We start from the raw sequence: 14,063 nt of genomic DNA, 5'->3' as shown, positions 1-14,063 counted from the left end.
GCACGTGTTTTGTTTTTCTGCACTTTGTCACAGAAACTGATCCAAACAAGAACAGAATATTTAGTTTAGTTTAGTTTATTGGTCCTTTCAATTTCCACAACCACATTATTTGTTATACAAAAAATATATATCATTTTTGGTATATATATATATATATATATATATATATATATATATATATATATATATATATATATATATATATATATATATATATATATATATATATATATATATATATACAATTGTATGCAATTTTAACTAAAAACCAAGGACCAAACGGTGTAGACTGAAGCCTGAGCTTATGACGCCGAACCTTTTCACAAGAAAAATGTGATTTTTATAAACTACTGCAATGTCATTAATAAATATCCTTCCATACAATATTTATATAAGCAATAATACAATAAATGCTGGAAAAGTGTTAAGAGTCCAACCTCAGGTCACGTCAAATACACAAAACTCATCTGATGTATGCTTCCGTTTCAGAGAAGTTGGGGTATCAATTACCGTAAAAAATAATCAATAATCATAATTTAAAAAAATTTAAATGAAGATTAAAAAAAAATTTAAGTAATTTTTTTTTCAAAATTAATATTGGATTATTTTACACAGACTTGACACAAAGCTGGTATATTAAAAGCTTCACACCATTTATGTTGTGCCACAAAGGGGGTGCTGGTTCAGTTATTAGAGGGTTATTAATAATTGTCTTACCATAGTTATTAATAATTAATAACTAAGATGACTTATCAAAACGAATGATCAAAATGAATGATCAAGTCTGAGCTCAGACCTTTAAACAGCAGCTGTGACAAATATGGATAAAATAAACACTGGGGTCAATGACAAATAATGATTTTCAACAGGTCAATTTTAAAATGATAAAAAAAAGAATATCTATTGCAGTAGTTCAAACATTAAGAATGTTGTGTACACATACATTCATATAACATTTTTAAATTAGAGTTTTTTGTCAAGATGAATTGGCACTAGCCTTAAAAAAAGTCATGTGGTGCAACCATGATTCATATTAAAATAAATTAGTTTCCTTAACATCTTGACATCTTTTATTTACTAGTTATCAGTATTATACAAAAATGGTTGTTTTTTTATGGTCCCGTCACATGATATTTCATAAAATGGACATCAGTCAAACTTTGTATATTATGATGGAAATATAAATATAAATGTGTATAAATCTTATACACTACAAGACAGTTCCGAAATAATCCCAGATAAGAACATTGATTGAGTGATTTCAAAATAAGTTTTCAAAACCAGAGTCCTGGTGGGATGGTCGCACCACATGACATTTAGACGTTTAAAACAACTACAAAATCCCAAATAACTAGTATTTTTTCTAAAATTCAAGTGAGTCCATGTGTGGGACAGGTAGGTCATATATATGGTATTTTTTTTATCCATTTAAACCTTTTTTGAATTGAAAAAAAATCTGTTTTTCAGAAAATATAGACATCACGTCATTGACCCACTAACGACTTCTCTCATTCAAATGAATCAGAAAATTTACACAAGTGTTAAAAGATAATGAAACACTTGGGATAAATTCAGATGCCCAAACTACACATAAACAACTAAACATTAACATAAACTTCAGATTCTTTACGTGTGAATGTTTGTGTGTGAGAGATATAGATACTAGAGTTTAAAAATACTCCTGTAAAAGTTGAAGTATCAACTCTAGTTTTTTACTCAAGTAAAAGTATAAAAGTACTGGTTTAAAAACTACTTAAAGTATAAAAGTAAAAGTAATGTAAGGGGGAAAAAAGCCATTAAGGACAAAAGCCATTGAAAATGAATGTATCTTAGTATAATGTAAATATATTAAAGAAGCATATATGTGTACTATTGAGCATTAACATGTGTTAATATAAATATATTAAAGAAGCATATATGTGTACTATTGAGCATTAACATGTGTTAATATAAATATATTAACGAAGCATATATGTGTACTATTGAGCATTAACATGTGTTAATATAAATATATTAAAGAAGCATATATGTGTACTATTGAGCACTAACATGTGTTAATATAAATATATTAAAGAAGCATATATGTGTACTATTGAGCATTAACATGTGTTAATATAAATATATTAAAGAAGCATATATGTGTACTATTGAGCATTAACATGTGTTAATATAAATATATTAAAGAAGCATATATGTGTACTATTGAGCATTAACATGTGTTAATATAAATATATTAAAGAAGCATATGTGTGTACTATTGAGCATTAACATGTGTTTCAGAGAGCAGCAGATATGATGACTAGTTCCCTATAAGTATTTTAATGGTGCAAAAAGTCAAACGTTCATGTTCATGTTATCATTTATCCTAACCTTTATTGGAATGTACATCCAAGTTTAGTTGCAGGAATCTGAGGGAACGGATGTAAGAACAAAACTGGACAAGAACATCTGAAACAACCACAACCAAATTCACTCTATCCGGATGGAGCAATTTAACTGGATAGTTTTTATTAAAGGCCCAAATGAAATAGAGTAACGAGGCTGTTTTTAAAATGTAAGGAGTAAAAAGTACAGATAATTGTGTGAAAATGTAAGGAGTAAAAGTAAAAAGTCGTCTGAAAAATAATTACTCCAGTGAAGTATAGATAACCAAAATTTCTACTTAAGTAAGGTAACGGAGTATTTGTACTTTGTTACTTGACATCTCTGCGTATGACGTGGTGATGTCGCTTGTGAACAAAGACTTGGGGTGCGGATACATTGTTTACTGCGACAATTTCTACACAAGCCCCCTCCTCTTCCGTCACCTGGGCCAGCAGGGATTTGTGCCTGTGGGACAAACCGGCAACCAAGAGCTGGGCCCAGTCTCAATCCCCCACTACCCCTACTTTTCAGTCCTACCCAGTGCTTAATTTGTCCATGAAGAGGTCCCGGATCCTAGTGCCCCACCAAGTATTTGTGAAATTGCACCAGTGACTGTTGTCATTGTTTATATGTATATATATATATATATATATATATATATATATATATATATATATATATATATATATATATACAGAAAGCAGGATACATTTTCCATGGGCTCTATGGGACGTTTCTAAGTTTCTGTTAAAATATTCACATCCCATATACTGTACAATGTAATCTTTTCTCGCAGTTATTCAGTTATTATCATGAACATGCATGGAGGTACTTTAGGCTGCACATGTAATGTGCGTGGATCAGCTGCTTGGCTCTCTCTCTCTGTCTCTCCTCACTCACGTCGTTTCCCTTCAATGGAGGGAAATTTGAATTAGGGCTGATAGTTTTATTTACAATCAGAAAAAGCAAACTTAAACTGATTGACGCGTTCTCTGACTATATGGAGCGCGCAGCACAGTAGGCTGAACTACACACACGTACAGTATACACTCACTACACACAACAAAGCGTAGCGTTAGTGATGCACCGAATGTTCGGTAACTGAAATTGTTGAGCCGAAAATAGAAAAAAACACTTTCGGTGTTCGGTGGAATAAGTGGGGAAAAATCCAAACAATTAATAACGGCGTGTGGTGACGCAATCAAACAGCGAACAGTGTGGAGTGAGGGGCGTGCGGTGTTAAATGCAGCAAACATGTCAGCATGGCAGATAATTACTTGGATGTGGGCGAAAAGCAGAGGACATGAGAAATGATCCAGAGTTGGATTTGGGAAACCGCTTGGTGGTGGAGACGGTCATGGGACGCACAGCGCAGGATATCAACGAGAGAGCAGAGAAAGAAAGGGGCCCTCTTCTCTTTTTTTTCTGATTAAATGCATCCGAAATAGACAAACAGGCGATCTATGAGTAACTTCAATGAGAAATAAAACACAGAGAGAATATGGATAAGAAAAGATAAGATAAGATAATCCTTTAATAGTCCCACAGAGGGGAAATTTGCAAAAAAAAAAAAAAAAGGAGGTGCCGGATCCAATCAAATAGGTACCGGATCTTGTTCCGGCAGGATCCGGCACAAATTAAGCCCTGGTCCTACCCATACATTTAGCGCGTTCCCGTGAGGGTAGTGGTGTCCCAATTCCTCTTTTCACCTAGGGGGAGTGCGGAAAACGAGGGCTAGTGTGTATGAATCTATCCCTTCACAGGGAGGGATCTCAGATACTGACTCACCGACCGAGGGCTAGAGAAAATTTCCCAGAATGCTTTTCGTCGTCATTTGCGGACTGAATTAAAAAAAAAACATGGTGGACATTTCTTATTTTTTAGTGAATAAAATCAATATTTTGAGTTAGTTTCTGCATAAAAATGCGTCTTAATTACATTTCTAGCAAGAAATATATATTTTACTTTCATAATATTCACTCAGTGAATGTACATAATCACTCGCTTGCTCGTTGTTGCGAAGTCTTTTTCAAACCGCGCCAGAATAAAGGCTGATTTATGGTTCCGCGTTACACCAACACAGAGCCTACGGCGTGGGTTACGCGGCGACGCGCGCCGTACGTCGGATCAAACTTCTTAAACAGCTTTTTATTTAGCTCTGGGCTTCCTGATATGGTATGACATTTGTGCAAACGTAACTACACAGTCGCTTACGTACCCGAACGTAAACCATGCAGTGACGTAGAAAGCAAAATTTAGGGGTGGTGCTGAAAAGTAGGAGTAGTGGGAGTATTGGGACTGACCTGGGAAGATTACAAGTGCCGTAAAATCTGTGGCTTCTTTTTTAGGGGTAGTGGTAGTGAGGGAGGGCTAGTGGTAGAAAGTAGGGGGTGTATTGGGATTGGCCCTTGGTGTTCCAGCAGTCACCGAAAATGCCCTGACTACAAGGTCACCAAGAGGCTCCATTCGCTGGATCAGGGATGGTGACCTTTTATTTGTGAAGTGGATGTTCACCAGAGAGGTCTCCATCTGCAGTAACGTACATCCTGTGTACAGTGGGGAGACGGTGCTCCGCTGGCACAGGGCAGAGGACGGGCAGCATCAGAGGGTCCCTGTCCCCAGACCAACAGCCGTGGGAGAGTACAATAAGTACATGGGAGGGGTGGACACAGAGACGTCTGGGAGATCTGCGAGGCCCTGTGCGAAATGGCCGGGGGGGGCCCTCGTGCGCGAGAGTAGCGACCGTGCGCAAATTGTTTGGGTTTTTTGGGTCGGACCGGGTGTCTAGATGCGCAATTTTAACTCTCCAATTAGCAAAATACTGGATACAAACACACACACACGTTTCATTATGAAGCATTGCATGGACAAGACATGATAAGTCAAGATATTTTTTATAGTAATGCCTGTTTATTACAACATTGTTCACACACAAATAATCTTACATGAATCAAATCAGCCGGTTACTGAGAGACTTATATATTAGTGACATTATTAGTGGCATAGGGGCCTAAGTCAACTGACATTATATAGTGTGTGATTCATTCCAGTTCTACACAAAACAAAAGCGCCCCATAAGTAACACATTAACAACATGCTTATGAATATAAGTGGTAATATTCTCAAATTATAGAGGCTAAGTAAATGAAAATGCTTGCCTCGACGCAGGGCCCCGCGGCTGCTTGAGACCCGGTCTGATCGGTGATTTTTGTAACAAATTTATCAAACGAGCCTTTCAGAGAGGCTTTTTTTCATCCCCTGATGGAAATTTCCTGAATCTGTCTCGTTCTCTCGACATTGTGTGACAGTTTGTTCCAACTCCACCGTCTGGATCAGAGCAGCTTGTGTCTGCGCTTGGTCTGATCAGTTGTATTTAACAACAGACATGCGCATCATTGCACATATATTTATTGATATGCACAGACTAGTACAGTGGTTTTCAAATGGGGGTACGCGTACCCCTGAGGGTACGTGAGATTTTAAAATATACATATATTTAAAAAGTAGCATGCATGCAAAAATCCTTTTTTTCATAAATAATTGAGGGAAATATGAGTCTAAATTCATAAAATGAATGTTATCTTCAGGAGTAGGCTATTCAACTTATTATCCTAAAACCCCAGAGTCTCCCCCACACCAGGATGGTTCCACCTAACCTGTCAATCACCTGGCTTCACCTGTCAATCACTTGGACCAACGATGGAGTCGTGGTTGAAGCGTAGCAGCAATATTTTTATGTTTCATAAATCAGTTACTGATGGCACAGTGCTCTGTTTTAGGTCTTTTTTTTACAACCAAAAGTGCTTTGCGCTGGTTAGGGGGTACTTGACTGAAAAAATCACTGAATTTCATCACTGAAAAAAGGTTGAGGACCACTGGACTATTACACATTTAGGTCTGTAATGGAACGTGACTGTTGATATTTATAAGGGAAAGAAGGAAAAAAAATACGGCCCTTGGGGCGCGAGGCCCTGTGCGGTCGCACGATTCGCACACCCCTTGCGGCGGCCCTGGGTGGACACATGGGACCAGATGCTGGGAACCAACTCCACCCACAGGAGAACAAAACGGTGGCCCATAACCGTGTTCCAACATTTTCTGGATATAGCTGTTACCAACAGCTATGTCCTTCACAAGGAGGTATGTGCAGCCAGCAGCTGAAACCCAGGACACGCCAGCAGTTCCAGGAGGAGCTGCATTCCTCCTCGGAGTCCCGCTGGACAGCAGGCCACAGAAGCCGCTGGAAACCACGTCCCTGTGGGCACAAGTGGAGGGCAGGGGAAGACACAGAGAGCCAGCATGGGGCCACGGCAGTGCACTCTGGGCAAAAGGAGCACCCCAGGGCAGTGTGGGGGGTGCAATGTGGGAGTCTGGCTGCAGCTGGAGAGGAACTGCTTCACACAGTATCACGCCAAATAAAAAACGCCTGGACATTTGGTGCAAAAACAGGCAAAAAACTATTGAAAACAAAGTCCCGGGGCCTCATTTATCAAACGTTCGTAGAAAAGGTTCTAAATTCTGTCGTAGGAGTGACATTTAGAATGTGTGTAAGTACAAAAAAATCCGGATTTATCAAACGTGCGGACGCTGGTCGTACGCACATCAGTGATGATAAATCCACCTGTTCTTAACTGCCCTGCTCGTGCACGGTTACCGTCATTTGCATTCAGAAACGCCTCCAATTGACCATATATGGAGCAACAACAGCTCCCGCTTGGAGGTTTACAAACTTTATTGAACAAAATTCTGTAGGCTTTACAACAAAAGGCAAATGAAACGAAACAATCAATTATCTACAAATATTCAACATTTGGGGGGTAAAATTAAGAAACAAAGACATCGTATCATATAAGCTTTTGGATATATTGTTTTTTTCACACATCAGTTTAAGAAACGCTAAGTAGTTTACATTCATTTTTCAGATGTACAATGGAGGGTTTGCTGTTATTCCATTTGCATTTATCATTTGCAATATCTATTATCTATTGTCATATCTTGTCATGTCTCATTTTTATGTTTTATGCAACTGTGTGGATGTGAACAGGTCACACTTGAAAATGAGTCTTCGGACTCAAGTGTTTTATCTGTATAAATAAAGGATAAATAAAAATAAAAAAAATTTATGTATGTGATATTTACCTAGTAAAATAATTATGTTGACCATGTTTGATATATTTCTTGGAAGATTATCCATATAAATTAAGATTTGGTTCAGTCAACAGCTCCTGCTTGGAGGTGCAAACACCAACAGAGCTGTTCTGCAGAATAAATGAAACGGGCAACAGAGACATAGTTGCATCGCAGATTATTTGTGCATGGATTGAATGAAATCCTTTCATGTTCACGTAACTGAATTCATTATGTGATGGTGCTTTTATTGCGATGTGGGTGCAATCTAGCTCCAATTATGTTTGGGAATCCGGCGATGGCGTGAAATCCTCGTTTAATTTCGACTTGGTGATGTGTATGGGAACTGGGTGTAAATTGGGGCCAGAGAAATTATTGCATCCAACACTGCCGGCATGATTCTGCTGCGAAATGCCGCATATGTCTCCAATCTCTCTCTGAAATGTTCCGGTGGACAAACATCCCAGGGTGGACGCATCCAACGATGTATGCCATGCATGTGTGGACGTTGCGGTTCGGACAAAAAAAGAGTGCGGAATAATAAGAATAAGGAAAGAGAAACCTTTTCTGTATACTATTATATCGCCTTCATTTTCATGTTTTTCCTTGTTTTTTCGGGCGTGTTTTATTTTAGGGGGATTTTTTTTCCACATCACAGCGGGGTCATGCTGTACACCCGCTGGTGCACAGTGCAACTTTAGCTTGTTAGCAAAATGCTAGCAACATTGCCCTTTGGACCATTCTGGACGATTGCAATATGGGCATGCCACTACTTGGCATGCCCATAATAATAATAATAATAATACATTTCATTTGTTAGGCGCCTTTCATGGCACTCAAGATCGCCGTACAACAATAAAATACAAAAACACAATTTAAACAATAGAGAACAGCAAAGTTTGCAGCAGAACACAAAAGACCACGTAAGTTGTAAGTGTACTAAGTTGATTAAAATTTCATTTGTGAAACAAACTTCACCAGTAAAGTCAAATGTGGCTACCAACTGAAAATGGAAACTGTTTTTGCATTAGAAAATGTGGTTTTGAATAAAAAAAAGGTTGCCCTTGGGCTTTGGGAACATGTAACGTGTGTGTGACGTCATTTCCTTAAATTGAATAAGTCATATTATTAATAAATGAGGCACAGTCAGTAGGCTGGTGTTTAGTCTTTTGAGTTTTACAAAGGATGAAAGTCATTTAATTTCTCTTTCTTCTACTTGTTCTACTGGCCTCAACACCTCCTCCCCACACTAACTCACCCACACACAACCCTGCTCTGATCAAAGTGACTCTATAACCTCATTCCTCAAAAGGGCTGTGTTTTCTCCGCCGTGATGCAGGAATGAGTCGACGCGTCGGTCCTGATCAGCTCTGTTTTTGTAAACGCCTCCACTCTCTTGCCGGTTCGAGCATCTCAGCTGTGCCACATTCTGAACCGCTCACAGGAACAGAAGACAAACGGCGGGCTAAAAATACCTGCATCACCTCTGAGCGATGTGAGGAAGGAAGGCGTCGCCAGGTTTACTGGAAACGGCTTAGTGGATGGAGACGCCGCCTTGCAGCTGAAATCAGCTTTTACTGACACGAATGTTCATATTCAGGATCTGCAGGGACTACACTACTGTTTATTTATTGTTTATTGATTATTGTTGGCTTTGTCTCGAACAACAACAAAACCCATTTAATTAAAAGCGTCAAAATTTCAAAAAAATGATACAGATGTATGTATACAGAATGTATGAGAAAATAAGCATGTGCTGTATGTATGTATGTATGTATGTATATACGTATAAATATATATATATATAGTTTATTGATATCGCTGTTGCTGCCATTTTCTTTTTTTTTATTTAAATTTTTTTTATTTTTAATTTTTAATTTTTTTAAATATTTTTATTTAATTTTGTTCTCCCTTAATGTATGATTTGTCCCTTTTTCTGTCCTTTTTCTGCTCCTCTCCCTTATCTATCTGCCCTGCTACTGCTTTTGTCCTGTCTCGTCTTCAGAGCCTCTTCTTTTTCACTCCTCCGAAACTCTACAATCATGGAATTGATTAACTGGTCTCTCAGCACAATTGACCAAATTTTTGCGATGAGAAGTCAGGGGGTAAGGGAGCCCTCCTTAACCGATGGGACGTTTTTTGCTGGATACACAATGGATTCCTACAAATACTGGAAACCGTTGTGTTTGGCGATCCTGTCTGTCGAGGACGTTGAAGATGCTTCATAATTGGATTTATGATAGCAGGATTTCTCTTGATAGGAGGAGGAGGATTCCTGGTGTACCGACAAACGCGTAAGTCGTCGACAGCTGTTCTGGCTCTTTCAGAGCTGCCGGACGTGGCTGAGGGGATCAGCTCTGCGACCAACACTCAGACTCTAACGTTGGGAGAGCAAAACTGCAAGCTGGATGCGATTCTTGAACAGAATCGCAGGCTGGCGGCGTCTTTGAGCTCATTGGCAAGATGGATAAGACCTTGGAGAAGTTGGAAGCTCGGCTTGGCGGGAATTGATCACAAATTCGTCTGTTTGGAGTCGCCATTGATGAACCAGAGACTAAAGGCAGATGGAAAATTACTGTTTTGCAATATAATTGTTGATTCTATAATCTGGCCTTGACAGGGCGGTTTTGGCCGATCGCTCTGGTCACAATCTCCCTGGTGGAATGTAAACAAGGTGACTCTGCCCCCACTAACCCTCCCCTCTCAGGAACATCTGTGGACCTGTTTCAGAACTGACCGAGCCGCCTGATAACATCAAGGACATTTGGCTGAGAGCAGCTCTGGGCGAAGTTCACGGACTCATCGCTCACACACACTTGCTGATAACCACACCCCCCTCAACTCAACGCCTTCCTCGACCCCTCCTTCTTATCAGCCCCCCCTCTATCTATCTATCTATCTATCTATCTATCTATCTATCTATCTATCTATCTATCTATCTATCTATCTATCTATCTATCTATCTATCTATCTATCTATCTATCTATCTATCTATCTATCTATCTATCTATCTATCTATCTATCTATCCATGAGCAGCCATGAATGCAGGGAGTTACATTTGGATCATATATGATGGATCACATAAGGAACAGAATAATAATAAAAGAAATACATACAGAAGGTAAATTCAGTTCTTTAGAGGTTCTTATTTTTATATTTGTCAGGAATTGTTTTCGTGTATGTGTTTTTCAACTGTATAGAGTTTTGTTTGATTTCTTCATCCAGACCATTCCACAAAGACTAAGAGCAGCACGTACACAAGGTGATGTTTTCCTTCTTTATCTTGAAACATTTTTTGAATGTTTTCAGGCATTATTTCTTGCTTTGAACATTATTATTGCTGTTCTAATTTTCCATAAATCTCCAAATCTGTAATTTAAGGACTAGAGGATTGGTGTGTTGGAGATACCCAGCATGATTTATTATAGCTGGGAGGGAATATGTCAAAAATCATAAAGAAGTTTTTGATATTTGTTAGTTATGCACATAAGGTTTTCAAAAACCACCGCAAACAAATTGGGACGGCCGAAAACACCAAAGGTCATATCTCAGCTTCTTAGTCCTAGATTGTTGTTTATTGTCACTTTCTCTACTTTTTTGGTGCTAGGAATTCAATTCTGAGATAAATTTCCTATTTATAGTCATGTTGAAGGTCAAATTTTATTTTCAATGTCATTTTTTGCCCAAAAATCTCCATATCTCTAGAGTCTAGACCCATATTTTCACCCCCAAGGATGCAGTTTTCTGTTTATTGGACAGGTCACTATCGCTGTAGGGTCAATAATCTCATTGGGTGAGAACAGTGGCTTCATTCATTCATTCATTCATTCATTCATTCATTCATTCATTCATTCATTCATTCATTCATTCAGGCTTAAGATGAACAGAACCTCAGAACTAAGTCACAGTGAAAGAATAGGATTTTATTAAAATAACACACAAAAAACATCAGCTGTGCGTATTTAAACTCACTAACACCTACAATGCCTGACTATCGCCTCGCTTATTGATTCATTTTGAACTTTCTGCAAACCAGCCACTAGGGGGCGTCCCAGTTTCTTTGCGGTGGTTTTTGAAATCTTATGACTATAACTAACACCATGCCAATATCAAAGATTTTTATGAATTCCCCCCCAGCTATTATCTTTACTGCTGTTTTTTGCAATGTGCATATTCTTTGTAAGGTGCTCTTGTAGGTATTACCCCAAATTTGAACACAATAGATCATATATATTAACAATTTTAATAATGATTCTTGGCATTATCATGATATATTGTTTTATAGTGTATTATTATATTATGTTGTGAGATCTCATGGGATGTTATATTATAGTATTATGATATTGTTATATATTATAGTATGGTGATCATTTTGTTATATGTTATAATATAAAAACTCTTATGTTACATTAGGATATTATTATATTATCATATGCTATTATAGTATTACATATATTACTTTATATTATATCGTGCTATATTATATCATTCTATATGATAATTATCTATTTATTTATTTAATTTTCAAATTAATATTCTTAATTTATTTATTTACTTTCATTATATTATTTACACACACACACACACACACACACACACACACACACACACACACACACACACACACACACCTAGATACATATAATTGTAACTCAATGTTGTCTTTTGTTGTTGATTGTACGGTATGTTAATAAAAAAGAATAATAATTAAAGCTGCAAGCAGCGATGAACGGGCCCTCGCGCGTGCAATTTTCACCAATAAAGGTCAAGGACTCAAAACTAAGTCCGATGACACCACCATGACTCTTTATGTCAAACCCTTCAAAAAATATGGCAGAAAGTAGGAAGTATCAAATACTGACCAATCAGAAGAAGGTTGGGCGCGATGAGAAAAGTAATGCACATCGTCGCAAGATGGAGACGCACATTTTGATGTATAACACACCTGGGTGCAGGTTACGGTTCGGGCTGAATTAACTGCTGAAGGAATGGCATAAATTGCTCCAAAATTACACGATTAATTCAAAATGGCAGACTTCCTGTTGGGTTTGGGCCATGGCACCAAGAGACTTTTCTTTAAGTTGTGACATGATACAGGTGTGTACCGATTTTCGTGCATGTACGTCAAACCGTATTGTGGGGCTTGAGGCACAAAGTTTTCTAGGGGGCGCTGTTGAGCCGTTAGGCCACGCCCATTAATGCAAACCATTAAATATCACATTTTTCGCATCAAAATGAGCATAGTTGAATATCTCAAAAACCGTAATAGCTAGCATGATGAGACTAAAATATGTTGTAGTACAACGTGTCCCGGGTTTGTCAATGTTGTAATAACGTCTGTACGATAAACCGTTGCCTAGCAACAAGCGTCCAAAATAAAATGGAATCTTTTTGTAAATTGAAAGTTAAATATCGCAAAAACCGTAATAAGGAACATGATGAGGTTGTACTGTCTTTTAGTGACAATCGGGCCGAGTGTTTGTAAATTTGAACGATGTCTTTACGACAAAGTTCGGCCGAGCAATAAGCGTCCGAATTTTCGCCTTTCTTTTGCATTTTGGCTTCTAGCGTTGCCACGGTAACACTTTTGACTGAGAAAAGTAACACCCATCGAGGCCACGATGGAGACGCATCCAACGATGTATGCCATGCATGGGTGCACGTTACGGTTCGGGCCGCATTAACGGACAAAAAAAGCGTGCGGAATAATAATAATAATTAAAAATGGCCGACTTCCTGTTCGGTTTGGGCCATGGCGCCAAGAGACTTTTCTTTAAGTTGTGACATGATACAGGTGTGTACCGATTTACGTGCATGTACGTCAAACCGTATTGTGGGGCTTGAGGCACAAAGTTTTCTAGGGGGCGCTGTTGAGCCGTTAGGCCACGCCCATTAATGTAAACCATTAAATATCACATGTTTCGCATCAAGATGAGCATAGTTGAATATCTCAAATTTGCTGACTTTTGGGGCACGTTTAGGGGGAAAAAGGACCTCATTTCGTCAAGTGCATCAAAATAAAAATAAAATAAAAAAAATTCCTACAGATACAATAGGGCCTTCGGACTGTAAGTGCTCGGGCCCTAAAAAACCACAATAGACCAGACACGGTGACATGAGTACAGTACAGTAGTGATGTTTGATGGGGGGGGGGGGGGGGGGGGTAAAGTGAGGTGTTTCTGCAGGTATTTCCAGCCTCATTGGGAGGTTTCTCCTTGTATGGTTCTGCTGGATCTGTTCTCTCCTCTGGCCCTCGGCCCTCTTTGTGTGGCCGGTATGTGCCACATCCCGGGTCCCATGACCCGTCCAGCTCTAAATATAACCATGCTGCTAAAGCGGCATGACGTAATCCAACCCTGTCCTCGGCGTGGTGACCCTGGCGGGTGAGTGGTGGAGGTGTGGAAGGATTTACGATGGTCTCGGGTCACAAGTCCTCAGGGACGATGAGACGCAGCGCTGACCACAGCCGTGCAGAATCACTCCCGTTGGCAAGGTTGGAGTTTTCAGTTTGACTTTACTTTCTTTCTTTCTCGTGGGTCCTTCCAGCAGAAATGGGCAACGGCATCAACAA

The 14,063-nt window shown here is 38.8% G+C and overlaps 1 protein-coding gene across 1 annotated transcript in view; it reads left to right on the top strand.

Annotated features, from left to right (window-relative positions):
- Nucleotides 1-13,876: 13,876 nt before the first annotated feature.
- Nucleotides 13,877-14,063, top strand: part of LOC133458713 (dual specificity protein phosphatase 22-B-like) — a 26,204-nt gene continuing 26,017 nt past the window's right edge. Inside the window, exon 1 of the mRNA XM_061738903.1 lies at nt 13,877-14,063. This exon is cut by the window's right edge and continues 1 nt beyond it. Coding sequence (XP_061594887.1) covers nt 14,044-14,063 — 20 coding nt within the window. The 5' untranslated portion in view covers nt 13,877-14,043.

Source organism: Cololabis saira, chromosome 13 (genome assembly GCF_033807715.1).
Source record: "Cololabis saira isolate AMF1-May2022 chromosome 13, fColSai1.1, whole genome shotgun sequence".
NCBI lineage: Eukaryota > Metazoa > Chordata > Actinopteri > Beloniformes > Belonidae > Cololabis > Cololabis saira.
Note: the sequence above shows the minus strand (reverse complement) of the source record. Positions and strands in the feature narration are given on the sequence as shown.